We start from the raw sequence: 20,856 nt of genomic DNA on the forward strand, positions 1-20,856 counted from the left end.
ATCCATCTAAGCATTCTCATTTCCGCCACATGCATTCGCTGTTCCTCTTTCTTTTTCACTGCCCAACATTCAGTTCCGTACATCATAGCTGGTCTTATGGCTGTTTTATAGAATTTTCCCTTCAGCTTCATTGGAATTTTTCTGTCACACAACACACCACTCGCTTCTTTCCACTTCATCCATCCAGCCCTAATTCTACTGCATGCATCTCCATCTATTTCTCCATTACTCTGTAATACCGATCCTAGGTACTTAAAACTATTGCTTTTTACAATCATTTCACCATCCAAAGATACCATTTTATTTGTAGTAGCTCCATCTTTAAATGAACATTCCAAATACTCTGTTTTTGTCCTACTAAGTTTTAAACCTTTTTCCTCCAGAGCTTGTCTCCACTGTTCCAGTTTTTGTTCTAAGTCTCTTTCACTATTTCCTATAACATTCTATTAATATAAAATATATTGCAGTTACCATAACTCCCCAATAAGTCAAAATAAAATCTGTCATTTTCTAAATCAATTTTCAAAATAATGTTAAAGAAATTTAAATTTTTACTCTTATAGTTGTAAGTATCGAAATATTTAAGTTTGTCCATGTCTAATATTAATAAATTTGCAGTTTTCTCCTGAAGAAGTCACCAAATAGTGACGAAATATTGAGACTTAAAACAAATAGAGTTTTCTTTCAACTGACCGAATTGCCGTTATTCAAACATTACTATATATTTAACACAGTACGGTCGATAATATTTGTACAAATACAAATTAATATATATATATATATATATATATATATATATATATATATATATACACACACGGATTATACGACATTTGACAGAAGCTCGAAACAAATGACAATCGATGAAAAGCCCTATTAACGACATTTGGCAGAAGCTCAAAACAAATGAAAAGAGCTGAAGTCATATTTCTTCTATCTCTCTCTAACTTTTTATTTTACCCTCTCTCGTCTTGATGTCAACTGGGAGTAGCACGTTGTCTTAAAATATAAAAGTCTAGGATTCATCATATAACCACTCCAATTTTTTCACCTTCGTACAAAAGACAGAGAGAAAAGTTTCAAGAAAAATGGTGCCTTCACTTTGCCTGATGAAATGCAGTCAATTGGCTATGAGTTTCGACGGTAGCGCTCTCTCGCGGTTTGAAACTTGTACCTTTCTGATGAAATTGTTCAAATTCAATGCACAAAACCGTCACTAACAGCGCTGGCAAAAACTGTCAAATCCCCTCTACTCATCGGCTCACAGCGAATTTATGTATGGGGATAGGAGTAGTACGGCAAGAGCTAAGGACTTGCGGCTTGGTGATACTCCACCTTAGATGGTGGAGTACTTCCTCCACCTACCGGAAGGGCGTAACACCTAATAAATCGGTATATTAATTCTGTGGTCCATTTATGATATATTTCAATACATATATTGATCTTTCGAAAATTGTTTCTGACAAATCTCCACAGGACTATTGGATTTTTTTTCTATTCTTCAATCGTAGTAACATTTTTGTGTGACAACACTCCTGGAATTAATTATTTCTTATGCATGAGCTGTGTAAACTGCTCTTTTACGAGGATAACTATTTTTTAAATAGTATTGGGAAGGGATGGAAAAGGTATGAAAGTTCTTACAAACAGCAGAAACATGCGATAACGATAGATTATAGTTGCAGTGACATCTGGTGATAAACTAAGAAATGTTTTCTAACTTTTTCTCTCACTGATGAAACACCATTGGAACACTGCAGGTAATGCATCTGGTAACTACAGTTAAACTTGTTGGTGTTTTTAAATTTATTTTGATCTTCACAGTAGGATTACTTTTTTTAGATTTCCCAGATAAATTCAACTTATTTGAATAATTCAAACCATTTTGAATTCTTTCGGGCATTTCTTACTTACCTTTCAGTGTTTTGCTGTTTATAAAATTTTTATGGTAGTTTTAAATAAGGCTACTCTTCCATTTTTACTTTATTTTAGTCTTAAAAAACATATATAGCATGATGACATTGTAGATATACCTTTATATTTTACAGCCAACTTCTTTTACCACCATTTTACTCATAAATACAAAGTTATTTATAAATATACAACAAATAAATAAAACATCATTTAAAAGAAAACACTCACTTTATTCAACAGTACCACAGAATAGGAAAAAAAACTGTTTTGCTATTCTGTGACCGTACCTTGAAACTGACAGTTGCTGTCAAAATTGTTCGTGACGGCCATTTTTACAACTAACATGCAGATTAATTATGACAGCTGCTGTCATATTAGTCCCTAGTGGTAATTTTTGTCACTAAAATGATCAGTAGTTTAACAAAACCTTAAAACAGTTAAAAATTCCATGGAAATAATCTGTGCAAAAGTTGGCGTCGACTTTAGGTTTGTTCCAACACAACGAAGAACCGTCACGTTATTAAATAATTAACGTTCCATGGGATCGAAATAATACGTTCCATGGTATTGCGCAGGACGGTGATCGTTACATGGACGGTTTCTCGTTGTGTTAGAACAAACCTATTGTATATAAAATTTGTAAAAAAAATAATGAACATACCTACTTGTTTTAAATGCATGTGCGCTCAAAGTTTGACATTAACAATCCGCTCGAAGCTAGTTCGGCTGAAATCAACGAGAGGTCGTCATTGTGACATCGCGAATAGATTTGTGATTTGTTTTTTTAAATATTTATCAACAATAAACGCATTTTTAGATTTCAAGAAAGCAGGGGCGTCATTTGATAGGGGACAGGGGGGTCATTTGCCCCCCTAACCCTGAAAATTACTGAAATTTACAAAATAGATAAATTTTGTATTATGTTTGCATATAAATGTATTGTATATATAATGCTTGCCCCCCCTATCAAAATTTCAAATGACGCTCCTGCAAGAAAGAGATCTTATTGCGACGTCTCCTTTCGAAGGTTGGCGATCCAAATGGTAATTGTAGTTTTGGAAACTGCTGCACGAAAACTTCTGCAGATGAGCGCTCAAGGCTTCTCAGGTCTTTCAGCTACGAGTTCTGGCATCTTGCTACTGATCTTTTGCCCTGTACTTTACCTTCCAATATGATTTGAAATAGTTCATATCTTTTTCCTCTTAACACATGGCCAAGTATAGTATTTTCCTTTCTTGGATTATTCTTAGAAAGGGATACTTTATAGAAATTGGTGATATACAAGTGTACACTCAACCAAACTTATACGGAATCACTATGTATTTGAAATCTGCAGCTTTTGGAAGCTGTAGGTGTAAGTATTTTTGGTAAGTGTAAGCAGGAGAAAGTTACGGGATCCCGAGTTAAAAAGGCAACATAAGATTGATCACGTAAATTGGTGTCTTACACCAAGACTGGAACATTGGAAATGTGTGCTATTTTCAAACGAAAGTAGGATGTGTAAAATCAGATGATTAACGAATTCGTATACTTAGAGGACAAGGAAGACAAGCAATAACGGAAACTGCCAGATTTGTTCATAAATAATATAAAAGAGGAAGGGAGGAATTAGGATCGGTACAAAAATCCTTAATTTTCATTCAACCAACTTTAATAGCTCTCAGGTATGTTGATTTGCTACTATGACCTGAAGTTAGGCTCCGGAGAGGTGCAATGAAAGAAAATTAAGTTTAGCTTTCCATAAGATTCCATATAAATTTGGTTGAGTGTATATCATGGATTTATTCATATCTTCTGTATTAAAACAATCAGTTTAACCAATAGTCCTGTCGCAAGGGGGGGTACAACGGCCTCCTTAATTCAGATGGACTTAACCAAGTTTTTTTTATGTATTTTGACCCGTAGAACACGAATTTTTTGGGTAACAGCTGATCCGGATGTCGATAAGATTGTTAAAAACAAAGAACTTGAGGAATTACATAACAGCGATTTTTCGCAAAACAAAATATTTTTTTGTATTTTTTGGGTGATTCTCAGCGAAAAATGGTCTTACGAAGTTTCTTCGTAGCATGCATAGTTTTAGAGATAAAAGCCGTTGAACTTTCAAAAAATCGAAAAAGTGCAATCTTTGAACCCGAATAACTTTTGATTAAAAAATAAAATAGCAATTCTGCTTACTGCATTTGAAAGTTCAAGTCAAATTCTATCGGTTTTGATTATTTGCATTGATAAAAATTAAGTTTTATTTGCTAAACAAAGCCATAAACACATAGTGTTTCCCGTGCCCAATGCATGCGTTTTAATGTACGTAATATACGTACAAATTGTGTGTATGCGCGCCTACTCGTTCGATTTCAAATGGGAAATGCATTGAAAACATCATTCAATCACTGTGTGTTTATAGCTTTGTTTAACAATAAAAAATTAGTTTTTAGCAATGAAAGTAATCAAAACCGATATAATTTGACTTAAACTTTCAAATGCGGTAAGCAGAATTGCTATTTTATTTTTCAATCAAAAGTTATTCGGGTTTCAAAATTGCAATTTTTCGATTTTTTGAAAGTTCAACCGCGTTTATGTCGAAAACTATGCATCCTACGAAAAAACTTGTAAGAACATTTTTTACTTAAATTGACCCAAAAAATACAAAACAATGTTTTGTTTTGCGAAAAATCGCTGGTATGTTATTCCTCAAGTTCTTTGTTTATAACAATCTTATCGACATCCGGATCGACTGTTACCCAAAAAATTCGTGTGCTACGGGTCAAAATACATAAAAAAAACTTGGGTAAGTCCATCTGAATTAAGGAGGCCGCTGTACCCCACTAGCGACAGGACTACAATATTTGTCATAGATTTTTGTTTTTTTTTTTTAAATATTTTTCAGTAAACACTCAATTTATCATTATAACGTCACTATAAATTGAGAATAAATTCAGTATACTCAGTTATTTACTTTTTAATGAGGAATAAACCACAATTTTAATTGAAAATGCGTTATATTTAATGTTTTGGTTTTAATCTCAGAGATTTATTCCAACACGTCAAATACACTGACCGGCAAAAAAAACGGCCACCCCACAAAATGGGTAATTTTTGATGTCTTGAGTTTCCTTAACCTGTTGTCCGATTTAAGTGATTTTTTTAATATATTATAGCCTTATTCTTTAACAAAATCGCTGTAATAATATTCTTGCTGAACAGGTAAACTATCATTAAATACCGGGTGTACCAATCAAACTGTGTTTTATTCTCAAAGTTCACCACACCCTATGGAATATTCTAGCATTTATAAAATACTGAAATTAAAACTCAACTATAGCCTCAGGTTTTCTTAACATTCTATTTTTTGATTAATTCGCTTATGTTGGATAATAAAAAAGTTAGGTACTTAAACAACTAGCCATGTGCCTCATTAATACAGGGTGTTTCTAAATAAGTGCGACAAACTTTAAGGGGTAAATCTGCACGAAAAAAGAATGGCCGTTTGCTTTATAAACACATGTCCGCAAATGCTTCGTTTCCAAGATACTGGATGTTGAATTTTTTTCTTACAAACTGACGATTTATTTACTTCTCCAAAACCGGTTGAAATATGAAAACGAAATTTGGTAGGTTTTAAGAGACAGTTATTACACATTTTTTGACATGCAATTAAGAATTTTATATTCTCCATTGGCGCGCATACGGGTAATATGACGGGTATTATCACCCGCATGCACGCCAATGGAGAATATAAAATTCTTAATTGCATGTCAAAAAATGTGCAATAACTGTCTCTTAAAACCTACCAAATTTCATTTTCATATCTCAACCGGTTTTAGAGCAATAAATAAATCGTCAGTTTGTAAGAAAAAAATTCAACATCCAGTATCTTGGAAACGAAGCATTTGCGGACATATGTTTGTAAAGCAAACGGTCATTATTTTTTCATGCAGATTTACCCCTTAAACTTTGCGGCACTTATTTAGAAACACCCTGTATTAATGACGAACATGGCTAGTTGTTATGTACCTATCTTTTTTATTATCCAACATAAGCGAATTAATCAAAAAATAGAATGTTAAGAAAACCTGAGGCTATAGTTGAGTTTTAATTTCAGTATTTTATAAATGCTAGAATATTCCATAGGGTGTGGTAAACTTTGAGAATAAAAGACAGTTTGATTGGTACACCCGGTATATAATGATAGTTTACCTGTTCAGCAAGAATATTATTACAGCTATTTTGCTAAAGAATAAGGCTATAATATATTAAAAAAAATCACTTAAATCGGACAACAGGTTAAGGAAACTCAAGACATCAAAAATTGCCCATTTTGTGGGGTGGCCGTATTTTGTGCAGGTCAGTGTATAACCAATTTTTAATTAAAATTGTGATTCATTTCCTTTAATATAATACATATTATAGAAATATTTGACCTGAAACTTTTATTTCGAGTTTATTTAACTGTCACTTGTCATGTCAACTGTCATACATTTTGCATCCCAAGACAGCTTTCAACTGTCACGTTTCGTGTCAAATGTCATTCATTTTCCGTCTGGCTGTAACATGCAATTATTTAATAAAGCTGACCGTGTTTTCTTCATAGAAAAAATAATTTAGTAAAATGGTGGTGTCATAGTATGATAAGCATTCCCAACTCGATCCTATCTAAAATACTCCAAAAAGAACTAAATACTAAACTTTTTATTGGCAATCTCTTACCTAATAATCTATAGATAAATTACAAATATGTACAAATCAATTCATTATAATACAATGTTTTCTTTACAAATATAACAATTAAGTTCAAATATTTCGTTTTGTATCCACAGCGTCTGTAGAATGAGAGATTAAATGCTAAAAGGATATGAACGATAACGAAGATCAAAGAAAAGAATAAATGTAAAAAAGGTACATCCTTAATGTAGGTAAAAAAAATTATAACAACTGCACTGAATCTACTCCAGCTCCAGACTGGCGTATTCTTCTGGAGAGACTTGCGTTATCATCAGATTACCGTCCGGAAGCATGACTACCACTTTGTGGGTTCCACCTGCAAGAAAAACCGTTAAAAAGACAGTGTTGTGTTGTGTTTTTTTAATTACAAAAATACTAGATTTGTTGTAAAAGGTATATTTTAAAATACCCTAAATGAGGGTCACATTAAGAAAAACGTTTTCGGATTAAGAAATCCATCATCAGTGTTCTAAAAGCCAAAAAATTAAGTATAACCTAATTGAGAAAAAAAGTTAACAAGTTGACAGAGGTTTTAAAAAACAAGAGGCCATACTTACAAAAAATAGCATGCCTGAGCCACCAAAATGTGTTGGGTAAAAACCCTTTAAATGTGAACGCTTATGTTACGTTACATATTTATGTAATGATTAAATGATGTTCTAACATAACCGTTCACATTTAAAGGGTTTTTACCCAACACATTTTGGTGGCTCAGGCATGCTATTTTTTGTAAGTATTACCTCTTGTTTTTTAAAACCTCTGTCAACTTTTTAACTTTTTTTTCTCAATTAATTAGGTTATACTTAATTTTAAGGCTTTTAAAACACTGATGATGGATTTCTTAATCCGAAAACGTTTTGTCTTATTGTGATCCTATTTAGGGTATTTTAAAATATAACTTTTACAACAAATCTAGTATTTTTGTGATTTATTGTATACAGCCAGCTACAGGAAGTTTATTTTCCTCGTGGATTTTTTTAATTAGTCTAGTCGTCATTGATTTAATCTTTAAAAACTTGACGAGCAAGCTGGATTTTGCTGAAAATGTCAATTTTGGCACCCTAAAAGATGCAGAAAAGTTTACAACTCCTATCCCCGGCCTCCCTCTCATAGGGGGAAACGGAAAACATCGATTTACCAAGAATACTATTGATTATATCTTTCGCATTTTTGTCCACGAATAAAATGAAAAATAGACAAAAAAATACATGAAAAATATGAAATATAAATGAAAATATGGTAAATATGCGAAAAACACACAAAAATACGAGTAATACACGCAAAAACTAAAAATACATTATAGTGTAGGAAACAGAGGTTGAACCTCACAAAATGGACACAAGTCCGGTTTTATTTTTTTTTCTGGTATATGAAGGGGTGCTTATTATGAGACTAACTTTTTCTTAAAAAATTTCGCCCCGGAACTCCCCTTTTCATCCCTTAAAGGGGGTAATTTGTGGTTTTTGCGAAACGTAGTCCTTCCTGTACGTTTTACAAAAAATTTACTTAAGGTGATACAGTAGCGATCAACAGGTAGCCAAAACGCGTTCCAAGATTGCGGCTGTAATTTTGAATATTTTTTCGTGATATTTGACACACGTATTTGTAATATAATAAAGAATGGCGGTACAGAGCCCAATTTGAAATATATATTAATATGTAAAAATTACTCTGTAATTAAATACAATATTAAAAAAACGAGCCTGTACCGCCATTAAGAAGAACAAAAAAATACACTTTCTTTAAATAAACTTTTTTATCCGATGCCTAGATTTTGTGTCATTTTGGAACTACTAATAAAATAAAAAAATTTAGTAGTTCTAAAATGACACAAAATCTAGGCATCGGATAAAAAAGTTTATTTGAAGAAAGTGTATTTTTTTGTTCTTCTTAGTGGCGGTACAGGCTCGTTTTTTTAATATTGTATTTAATTACAGAGTAATTTCCACATATTATTATATTTTTCAAATTGGGCTCTGTACCGCCATTCTTTATTATATTACGAATACGTGTGCCAAATATCTCGAAAAAATATTCAAAATTACAGCCGCAATCTTGGAACGCGTTTTCGCTACCTGTTGATCGCTACTGTTTCCTCTTAATAGTAAAATGAAGATATTTCCTACTATTTATTTCCCGACAACATATGCCTATCACCCACCGTTCAGCGGGAGTGACGCCCCAAAGTTGACAAATCTTTAAAAAAGATGTTTTTAAAAAAAATTATTTTCCCCTAACTGTAATGAAAATTAAGAAGAAACCCTGCGGCAATTAATCACAAGTAAGTGGGTGATTTTTTGGTATAGGTTTCATTTAAGGGCAATTGCAATTTTTTTAATTACAGGGTGATACATTTTAAAAAACCCCTTTTTATACCATCTGAACCGCCTATGCTAGAGTAAAAAAACCTTCAGCGATTATCCATGTACTGGTGTTGTTTACAAATTTGAACAATACACCCCCATATTTTCCCCGGAACCACCAAAAAAAGGACAATTAATAAAGAAAATAATCAAAAATTGATTTTGGGCCACCACTGTGGCTTTAGGGTGCAAAGAAAATAAAATATGCATAGGTCATAATGTGTAGCAGACAGTGTGTTCTTTTATTTTCCATAAGTACGTTATCAATAAAATGAATAGGTGACGAAAAAAAAAACAAAAACTGGAGCCCGCCAAAGCATTTCTAGGTTGCTTATTATGTGCCGTAACGGTTGTTTATACGAAAAAAATGCATAGGACCTTATTTGTAGAGAAAATAGTGGTCTTTAATTCTTTATAGTTTTGTTTTAAAAAATGCATAAGTAATTAGAAAATTGTAAAAACATGCTCTCCAAGGTATAGGGGTATTTTCCACAGATATGTTGCAATAATCATATATATTTATGAAAAACCCTATTGATGGAGCATATGTCCATATGGGCTAAAAAGCAAAAAAAAGATTTTTTCAACCCCCCCCCTTTATTTCTTTTTTTTTGCTACAGGGGTTGGATCAAGAAATCGCTTTTGGTGTCCATGCATGGGTAATAAGAACGTGCATAAAATAATATATGAAGCATTTTAATAGAGGTCATGGTGTGTGGATTCCAAGAAAATCACTTTATTAATTCTCCTTTTCTTTGGGGTTGTTCCGGAAAAAAGGGGGTGCATTATAGAAATTTGTAAATAACACCAGTACATGGATAATCGCTGAAAGTTTTTTTACTCTAGCATAGGCGGTTCAGATGGTATCAAAAGGGGTTTTTTAAAATGTAACACCCTGTAATTAAAAAATTTGCAATTGCCCTTAAACGAAACCTATACCAAAAAAATCACCCACTTATTTGTGTTAATTGCAGCAGGGTTTCTTCTTAATTTTCATTACAGTTAGGGAAAAATAATTTTTTTTAAAAACGTATTTTTTTTTTAATTTGTCAACTTTGGGGCGCCACCCCCGCTAAACGGTGTGTGATAGACAAATGCTGTCGGGAAATAAATAGTAGGAAATATAGTCCTCTTCATTTTACTATTAAGTAAATTTTTTTGTAAAACGTACAGGAAGGGCTACGTCTCGCAAAAACCACAAATTACCCCCTTTAAATGGATGAAAAGGGGGGTTCCGGGGCGAAATTTTTTAAGAAAATGTTAGTTTCATAATAAACACCCCTTGGTATACCAGAAAAAAATATAAAACCGGACTTGTGTCAATTTTGTGAGGTTCAACCTCTGTTTCCTACACTATTAATAATACAAAAATTATACGAAAATGATGACAGAATCCGAAAAACACATGAAAGATACGAAAAATAGACGAGAAATACGAAAAGTGTGAAGAATAAGAAAGTACTTAAAAGACGATCAAATCCAAAAAATTCAAAAAAAAAAACACAAAAAATATCAAAAATATCCGAAAGGTACGAAAAATACAGGATAAATACGAAAAAAATTGCGACCAGCAATTTTGTATGTCAGTTACGCGCGAAATTAATTTTTGAAACAAAATTTGTATCGACTCGACGGTAAAAATTCGATATCTTTTGATCAGAATGTCCTATCGACAAAAGTCAAAATGCGTTTTAAAGGTTACAAGTGCAACTTGCGTATACAAATTTTCATTTTACTGCAAATTAGGTTAGTTTCTGTAAAGCTGTTAAATAAATACACGTTAGTAAAAGATGGCAAAAATCACGCAACGTTTATTTAACAGCTTTATAGAAACTTGCATTTGCAAAAAAATTTAAAAAATTAAACGAAAGCTACTCTCTTCACCTTTAAAATGCATCATGAGTTGTCAATAGGACACATCGAATTTTTGCCGCCGAGTTGATACCAATTTTATTAAAAAAAAAAAAATGATTTCGCGCGCGTAACTGACATTCAAAATCGCCGGTCGCTTATACGTCGTTTCTGAGAAAACGGTTCAACAAAAAGTGCTAACAAAAATTTTTTTGTTGGAAACATTTTTTTTTCTACGGCATACAGATACAGATTCTTGGTAAATCGATGTTTTCCCTATGACGTAGTTTTTGGGAGGAAGCCCAGATGTTTGGAAAAGTAATTAGTATTTACTTAAATATGTTATTTTAGATTGTGTGCTACTTTTTTTATAAACAAAATGGTGCCCGAAAATCGTGTTTTTTTCAATTTTTGCTCTATAACTCCAAAGATTTTAACTTTACACCAAAAACACTCAAATAAAAATTCACCATAATTAAATTCTACAGAGACGTGTTTTTCCCGATTTACTTCGACGAAAATTTTCCCCGCAAAATGCGGGTTTTTCCAACAAAATCTTTATTTTTCAACTAAAATTTTAGATAAGTAATTGTTTATCAATAATTAAATAACTTGGTAATATAAAAGCTATTTTCGTATAGATTATAATTCCACAAGCCGATGGAAATTGAATGAACAGTTTAGCAACAATTGAATTGTTAATTAAAAATCTACGGTCGCTATAATAACCACAACAATTATGATAAATAAGAATAGCTTTGATTTTTGTATAAAAAGACCCTGTACCTATCTAGTGTACTTTACAGAATTGAAATTGGACTATATAGGCGGCCTCAGGAATACTTTAAAATTATAAACAATTTTTTGGCTTATAAACAAATAGAATATCTCGGGAAATATTAAAATAAATTAAATCATGAAAACGGTATTGGAAAAAAAGCGACAGGACGCTTCTTTTAACAGAAAAAATGTTTAATTATGATGAGTGGTTCCTGAGATACAACCGGTCAAAGTTGACCGGCATTTACGGCAAAGATATAAAAAATAGGATCATAATTTTTAAACAATCACCTTTTTATTTCGGTCCTCTTTCTCCACACCAATTTTCATATCTTTAAAATACTCATAACATATATTATTATAATAAAAACTATTGATATTACGAGTGAAAATTGACAAAAATAGCAAAATTCCAATCAAAAATTAGGTTGGAAAAAATGTAATCTCAAAATTCAAAATCGGTATACGTTAAAAAAATGCATTTTCTCGGCTTCGCATGGAGCAATTTTCTTCATTCTTTTTTTGTTCCCAAGTAACTCGAGTAGAGCCATCTAACTAATACATTATTAAATGTCAAAGTTGCTTTTGTTTTGTTATAATAGAGTTATTTATTTATTATAACAAAAATTTTTAATTTGTTTAAATAAAGATTGTTTAAATAATTATACAGCTTTCAAATGAGAATTTGTGTTTTTAACGTTAAAAGGTACACTTGTAGTAAGTTTATCTAAAAAAATCTGGTTATCTAACGTTAAAAGTTTATCTGGAAAAAATACGTAGTTTTCTTTACTTATAAATAAATTATTCTATGATAACAAAACAAAAGCCAGTTTGACATTTAATAGTGTGTTAGTTAGCTGGCTCTACTCGAGTTACTTGGGAACAAAAAAATAATAAATTGCTCCATGGGAAGCCGAGAAAATGCATTTTTTTTTAACGTATACCGATTTTGAATTTTGAGATTACATTTTCTCCAACCTAATTTTTGATTGGAATTTTGCTATTTTTGCCTATTTTCACTCGTAATATCGATAGTTTTTATTATAATAATATATGTTTTTATAATATGTGCTATAATACGAGTATTTTAAAGATATGAAAATTGGTGTGCAGAAAGAGGACCGAAATAAAAAGGTGATTGTTTAAAAATTATGATCCTATTTTTTATATCTTTGCCGTAAATGCCGGTCAACTTTGACCGGTTGTGTCTCAAGAACCACTCATCATAATTAAACATTTTTTCTTTTAAAAGAAGCGTCCTGCCACTTTTTTCCAATACCGTTTTCATGATTTAATTTAATTTAATATTTCCCGAGATATTCTATTTGTTTATAAGCCAAAAAATTGTTTATAATTTTAAAATATTCCCGAGGCCGCCTATATAGTCCAATTTCAATTCTGTAAAGTACACTAGATAGGTACAGTGTCTTTTTATACAAAAATCACAGCTATTCTTATTTATCATAATTATTGTGGTTATTACAGCGACCGTAAATTTTTAATTAACAATTCAATTGTGGCTAAACTGTTCATTCAATTTCCATCGGCTTGTGGAATTATTATCTATACGAAAATAGATTTTATATTACCAAGTTATTTAATTATTGATAAACAATTACTCATCTAAAATTTTAGTTGAAAATTACAGATTTTGTTGGAAAAATCCGAATTTTCCGGGAAAAATTTTCGCCGAAGTAAATCGGGAAAAACACGTCTCTATGCAGAATGTAATTATGGTGAATTTTTATTTGGGTGTTTTTGGTGTAAAGTTAAAATCTTGGAAGTCACAGAGCAAAAATTGAAGAAAACACGATTTTCGGGCGCCATTTTGTATATAAAAAGTAGCACACTATCTGGGGACTTTGCATACCTATATTATTAATATACAGTGCGTCCATAAAGTAACGCATAAATTCGTTATTTCGTAAACCAGCGACTTTCAGGAAAAATCCCGAAACAGGTCGATTTTTATTTTTAAATTACAATTTTTTGGCATATATATCATCCTCGTGACGTCATCCATCTGGGCGTGATGACGTAATCGATGATTTTTTTAATAGGAACAGGGATCATGTGATAGCTCATTTGAAAGGGTATTTAATTCTCTATCCAATAATATAAACACTAACATAATTATTTATACAGGGTGTTCAAAATACATTTTTTGATTAAAATAAGTGAGACAAAAAGAAGAATATATATGTAATTTATTTTAAATCAAAATGCATTTAACTACTGTCAGTAAAGAGAAAAAAAATTTATTTGACAAATAAACATTGATTTTCGTTTAAACGAAATGTTCAAACTGCCAAGAGACAGGTGGGTGGCAGCTTTAACATTGAATTTAAGCGAAAAACAATATTTATTTGTCAAATAAACATTTTTTTCCTGTTTTCTGACAACAGTAAAACGTATTTTGAATTAAATAAATTACATACATTCTTCTTTTTGTCTCAATTATTTTAATTAAAAAAATGTTTTTTTGAACACCTTGTATAAATAAATATGTTAATGTTTATATTAGTGAATAGAGAATTAAATACCCTTTCAAATGAGCTATCACATGACCCCTATTCTCATTTAAAAAAATCATCGATTACGTCATCATGCCCAGATGGATGACGTCACTAGTATGATATATATGCCAAAAAATCGGAATTTAAAAATAAAAATCGACCTGTTTCGGGATTTTTCCTTAATATCGCCGGTTTACGAAATAATGAATTTATGCGTTACTTTATGGACGCACTGTATACAATCATAAGATTCGATTCCAACAATAAAATTGCTGGTAAATAACTCTTCCTTGTATTTTGCTAAGTAGCCCAGAGTAATAGTAAATTTAACATAATGATCCGGCTCAAAAGGACCATGAATGATGAATGAAATTAGATGTTAATTAATTAATAAGCCAATTTTAATACGTCCAATTTTATTTACTAAGGGTAGGGCGGCAAACTTTTTTGCATCTTTTTGGGGTCCCCCCAAAATTGACTTTTTCATTAGAATACTTCTTGTCCGTGTGATTTTTAGAGGTTGAGTGGCATTTTCGTCTGACGACTGGACTAAATGAGTTTTTGATAAACTAAGAATTATCTATCTCGTTACGTACCCGGACTAGGTGGTTCTGCTCTAACAACTTGTGCTACGACTTGATCAGAACTTTCAGTGACGTCTGTTTTGATAGAGAGGGGATCCGTCACCGCGGGGCTGATTTCGGGGATGATTTCCTGTTGCTGGGGTTCAGCTTCTTCGGCGGCCGGCGTCTCCATCGTCTCAGCAATTTCATTCGTCACCAACAGACACTGCTGCTGACCGTCACTACCTTGCGTCAACAGAATAGTTTGTCCCTAAAAAAAATTTCATCGATAAAGGTTATATATTCCCAAAATTAAATTCCGACAGAGGGCGCTCAACATTTCAAAGATGGACGATAACTAGGAAAACAATTCATTTTGTCATTTGACCTCACAGTTCTAAAACGTTAAATTAAAATAATTTACAGGAGTGTTTTGCCAAAGTAACCACTAAGTTTTGCCACTAAGACATCTTATAAGTTAAAGACGACTCAAAATTATGTTTCATCTGTATCATTCATTAAAATTTGATGCTAACTACTGATTTGTTTTTACCTTTTTTTTCATAAAAATATCTGGCCCCCCGATAATCACACAGCGTTCTAAAAATTATTAATCTGTCTTAGAATTTCCAATTTTGTTTTTGATTTAATTAATAGGTGCACTACAGTTTATTTTACACCAACAGATAACAATTTTTAATTAAATAAAAACTGGAAACTAAGTAGGTGAATTTATTTTATAATAATTGTGTTCTGGAAATTACGAGGTGGTCGGAATATTTTGCATAACAATGTACATTCTATGTACAGAATATATACTACATTTTATTTATTTATTTAATTTTGCAGTCGCTTAAACATTAAAAAATACTACGTTTAATACAAACGTTAAATTAACAAAATGTGTGATTTGGGATTGGTTAATTTAGGTCATTACGTAGAGTATAATAGGAATGAATACTGAGGAACACTGCAATAGTTTTTTTAAGTCGAAAGTATTGTTAATTACAACATAAACTGACCGCAAATATGTACATAAATTAATGGCAAAGTCAATGTTTTCCTAGAGTTGATGCTTTTCAAATTCGCCACCAGGCGTCGCCCACTTTGCGGTTCCTCGCCAACAGCGAATATTAATACGAGGATATATTGATATGAAACTAGCCTTTGATAGATGGCGTTACTTCATACCGAATTGCTCTCGCTTTTGACATTTGCCATTCATGACATGACGTCTGTCAATATTTTAAGCCAAAGAACTATTAGTTTGGTTTTTTACAGCCGTCAGAATCAAACAATTTTTGTGTTTTCGGAAAAATGGAAAAAAATCGAGTACCGTTCGGTGATTAAGTTCCTCCACAAAAAGGGGAAAACGAATATGCAAATCAAAGCTGACCTGGACGAAGTATATGGTGAGGCTGCACCTTCGTTAGCAACAGTAAAATGTTGGAAATCTGAATTTGTTCGTGGTCGTACGAGTATTTTTGATGATGACTGTCCCAGGAGGCCAAATGAAGTCACCACGCCGGAAATGATCAACAAAGTCGATGACATGATTATGACAGATCGTCGAATCAAGCTCCGCGAGTTAGTAGAGGCCTAAACATTTCCTACGAACGCGTACACATCATTCACCATCATTTGAACATTAACATTCGGATGACCAAGGCGGGTAAATTTGGACCCCAGCGTATGTTTTTCTTTAATAAATTCAATCTAGATATCCTCATAATTTGAAATAAAAAAAATTCCCTATATTTTACGAATAAAAAATATATTGTGAAGTTGATGTTTAGTAAAATACCGTCTATTATGTGGAATTCCAAGTAGTTTTACACTGCGCGTTATCAAAATCTATTTTTAGACTGTGGTGCCTGGAATCATGATATTCCTGTCTGCTACAGTTAGTCAATATTATTATTTCCTGGCGTATATTATTATAGTTTCTTAGTATTTTGCGGGCCATATCTTATATGTACACAAGATATGGCCCGCAAATATTTTACTGAGACTGAGTTACATGAAATTGTTACTGCTAGCGATTTTTATGATGATATAGAAGATAAAATAGTATCAGAAAACGAGGATGTATTGTTAGATGAAGATTTAAATGCTGAAAACATTCATTCCAGGTCATTTTTGACCTGGGGTCATTTTTTACCCCCCTTAGTCATCTGTGTAACAAAAAAAAGGTTGGTCATCGGAAGGTTAAAACGCTATCCGCGTGATGGGTGCCGCGTTTGTTGACAATCGACCAAATGCGAAAACGTGTGACCACTTCGGAGACTCTTTTGGCGATGATACGGCGCGATCCGAAGCATTTTTTTTGCCGATTTATTACAGTTGATGAAACCTGGGTGGATTATTTCACACCGGAAACCAAAGAACAGTCGAAACAGTGGCGCAAACGCGGAGAAGGCCCGCCGAAAAAAGGCAAAAAGTGCACATTCGGACGGCAAAGTGATGGCGACTGTTTTCTGGGATGCGAAGGGCATCATTCACATCGACTACTTGGAAAAAGCAAAAACAATAAATGGCGAGTACTACGCAGAATTATTGGATCGATTCGATGCCGAATTGCGTCGCAAAAGCCCTGGTGTTGAAACGGTTTAAAAGAACTCAATCATTCTGCCTCACCCAGAAACCAAGAATTGTAAATGTATCATAACATATTTTTGTCCCATCCTGTAGACATAAAAATATTGCTTCATATGTCAAGCGAATGTAAGGAATTTATTTCTGTCGTTTTGTTTTGTTTTCTGTCTAAAAAAAACGTGAGAATTTGAAGTTTATTAGTCTTGTTAAAGAAAGACTATTATATTTTACGGTCATAGGTATCTATATTCGATTTCTTGTGTTCAGTTTGTGATGTAAAAAAGAGTTACAATGTAGCTAATGATCGTTTTGGCTCCACGAATTCTGGGAGTTAGATACACATACGTGCTAATATCAGTTTCAGAGAGCGCGGGTGTTAATTGTGGATTCAGCAATATCTTTCTTGAAAATTGTTAGAACTGAGAGAGGTTTGCTGACTTTGCAAACTAATTTTGGATGGTTCCCTACTAAGTAGGTTGGCTTAAAATATTTTTTGTTTTTCCCTATTGGTCGATACTAAATGTAGAAAGCTTGGTTATTTTTTTATTAGTCATTAATGAAAGAAGGAAGGATTAAACTTTTTTCTTATTGGTTGATTGGATGAGTAGGGTAGAATGAGAGAAATGGAGTGGGTTGTTGGAAGGAAGCGTTTTGGGTTTGAGGAGATTCATTCAAGTTGTGAGATTAGAGGAATTCAAGTTTTGGACGTTGAAGTCAGAGATTTTGTTGTAGCCTCGGGCAGAGACAGCTTATAGCGGTTTCTGAAGAGTTAAGTTGAAATTTTAGTTTGAGTTTTTTTTAGTGGAAGTTTGATTGAGAGCTTAAGTGAGAATGTAGCCGATTTCGAAGTTTTATGAAGAAATCATGGCGTTGCCGCGTTCAGGCAAAAAGCTGGTTAGTTTTGGTGTGTAATACACTATTTAATTTTTTTTTTGAAGCAATCATGGATAAAGTCATTCATTAGGTGTCAATATTAATAATAAATATTTCAAGAAGTTAATTAGAAGTTATTTAAATAATTTAAAAAGTCAATATGAGCAAATTTGGAAGTTTATTTAATTGTTTTTTTGCTGAAACTTTTCATGGAAATAAACATTTTTGTACTATTCTTTTTCTAAATTCAGTGAAAAGTGCGTGCTTTGGACATTCATAACGTGAATAATAAGGACAGGACTATATGACAAGGTATTATTTGTAAACCTTTTTATTGTTTTTGTAGACAGAATCTCTTATATTGTCTACAAGAGATCCATCATTTCATTTTTTTTATTTTAATAAAAAGTTGATTCATTTTGTAATAACTGTTTTTGATTGATAATATTATCTGAGTCCTTTCTCTTGTTCCTGAATGATATTCAACTGAGAATACTGTGGTAAGTCATGTTATATTTATATTTATGTAAATGTGTTTGTATCTTATGATAACTATATATTTTTATTAACTTTTTACTTTAGTTATTTTTTTTTAACTTTTATGTAAGCTTCGTCTTTCATTTTCTTTTAATTATGGCGCCCCCCGAGCAATTGAGTTTCTATTATATTTAAAATCTATTAAGAATCTACCCCCCTAGCTCCCTGAAGACTTAGAGCTACCGAGGTACTCCGTAAAGTTACGTAGCACCAAGTATATTTTTATGTTTGTTTAATTTGTCGAGTTACATATTTTTTTTGCCTTTGTTATCCACGCTGGTGATACATTGTGACGCGAAAAAGAGTACTCTTTCACCAAGACAAAGCACCGGCTCACCGATTGGCCGTCACCATGGCAAAATTACACGAATTTGGCGGCTATGAATTGGTTGAACACCCACCGTATTCGCCAGATCTTGTCGCCAGCGACTTTTTTCTGTTTCCAAACCTAAAAAAAAATGGCTCGGAGGACGCGGTTTCGCAGCAAACGACGAAGTCATCGCTGAAACGTCGTCCTATTTTGAAGAGCTCGAGCAAAAGTACTATTCGGATGGGATAAAAAATTTGGAACATCGTCTTACTAAGTGTATCGAGCTAAAAGGGGACTATGTTGAGAAATAAATCGATTTAATCCGAAAAAACCTGTGTTTTCTATCAAAGGCTAGTTTTATATTAATCCACCCTCGTATTGTTTCTTACCTGTTCATTCTGTCCAGCTACTTGATACACGGTACCATCATCGCCAGTAATAAAGATCGGGTTATCGTGGTCGTTGAGCGTGAAAGAAGACATATCAGGCGCCAAGGCGTTGATGCCAGACGTCTCGGCCGCTGCGTTCTCTTCGGGTTCTTGTTGAATAGCGGCCGGTACTTGGGTAATCGACGGTTCCGAAACCACCGCCATTTTATGTGCTTCTTCAGGTTCGTGTGCTTCGAGGGCGGCTATCGTTTGCACGGGCTGAACGGGGGCTTGTTTTGGTCTCGGTTGTGCAGGTTTGGTTGTCAGAAGGAGGTCGTCGTCACCTAATGAGAAAAGTAGACCATACAATGCAGGAAATATAGACTGACATGTGGAAAAGTAAAAAAAATCAGGAAAAATAAAAACGTTTATATAGTATAGTGCGTCCATAAAGTAACGCATAAATTCACTATTTCGTAAACCGACGACATTAAGGAAAAATCCCGAAACAGGTCGATTTTTATTTTTAAATTACAATTTTTTGGTATATATACATATATCATACTAGTGACGTCATCTACGTGGGCGCGATGACGTAATCGATGATTTTTTAAATGAAAGTAGGGGTCATGTGATAGCTCGTTTGAAAGGGTATTTAATTCTCTATTCACTAATATAAACACTAACATAATTATTTATACAGGGTGTCCAAAAAAATTTTTAATTAAATTAATTGACACAAAAAGATGAATGTATGTAATTTGTTTAATTCTAAATACATTTTACTGCTGTCAAAAAACATAAAAATATTTTGTTTAAAAAATTAACATTGATTTTCACTTAAACGAAATGTTCAAATTGCCAAGAGGCAGGTGGATGGCAGCTTAAACATTGAATTCAAGCGAAATGCAATATTTATTTGTCAAATAAACATGTTTTTTCTGTTTTCTGACAACGGTAAAACGTATTTTGTATTAAATAAATTACATATATTCTTCTTTTTGTCTCAATTAAATTAATTTAATTTTTTTTTGAACACTCTGTATAAATAATTATGTTAATGTTTTTATTAGTAAATGGAGAATTGAACACTCTTTCAAATGAGCTATCACATGACCCCTATTCTCATTTAAAAAAATCATCGATTACGTCACCAAACACAGATGCATGACGTGACTGGTATGATATACAGGGTGTCCCGAAAAGAATGGTCATAAATTATACCACACATTTTGGGATCAAAAATAGTTCGATTGAACCTAACTTACCTTAGTACAAATGTGCTCATAAAAAAAGTTACAGCCCTTTGAAGTTACAAAATGAAAATTGATTTTTTTCAATATATCGAAAACTTTCAAAGATTTTTTATTGAAAACGGGCATGTATAATTCTTATGACAGGTCCACCTTAAAACCAAATTATAGTGAAATTTGTCCACCCCATAAAAAATTTATGGGGATTTTG

General features: G+C 32.6%; 1 protein-coding gene across 8 annotated transcripts in view; it reads right to left on the reverse strand.

The window, feature by feature from the left end:
• Positions 1–6,588: 6,588 nt before the first annotated feature.
• LOC126884134 (titin) overlaps positions 6,589–20,856 on the reverse strand; it is a 74,993-nt gene continuing 60,725 nt past the window's right edge. For all 8 annotated transcript variants that reach the window (XM_050649991.1, XM_050649989.1, XM_050649988.1 and 5 more), the window contains 3 exons: positions 19,414–19,736; positions 14,743–14,980; positions 6,589–6,952 (listed from right to left, as the gene is read on the reverse strand). In XM_050649991.1, the coding sequence (XP_050505948.1) occupies positions 6,858–6,952; positions 14,743–14,980; positions 19,414–19,736 (656 nt within the window). In that variant the 3' untranslated portion in view covers positions 6,589–6,857. The remainder of the gene's footprint in view (positions 6,953–14,742; positions 14,981–19,413; positions 19,737–20,856) is intronic.

The sequence above is a fragment of the Diabrotica virgifera genome, chromosome 4 (genome assembly GCF_917563875.1).
Source record: "Diabrotica virgifera virgifera chromosome 4, PGI_DIABVI_V3a".
Lineage (NCBI taxonomy): Eukaryota > Metazoa > Arthropoda > Insecta > Coleoptera > Chrysomelidae > Diabrotica > Diabrotica virgifera.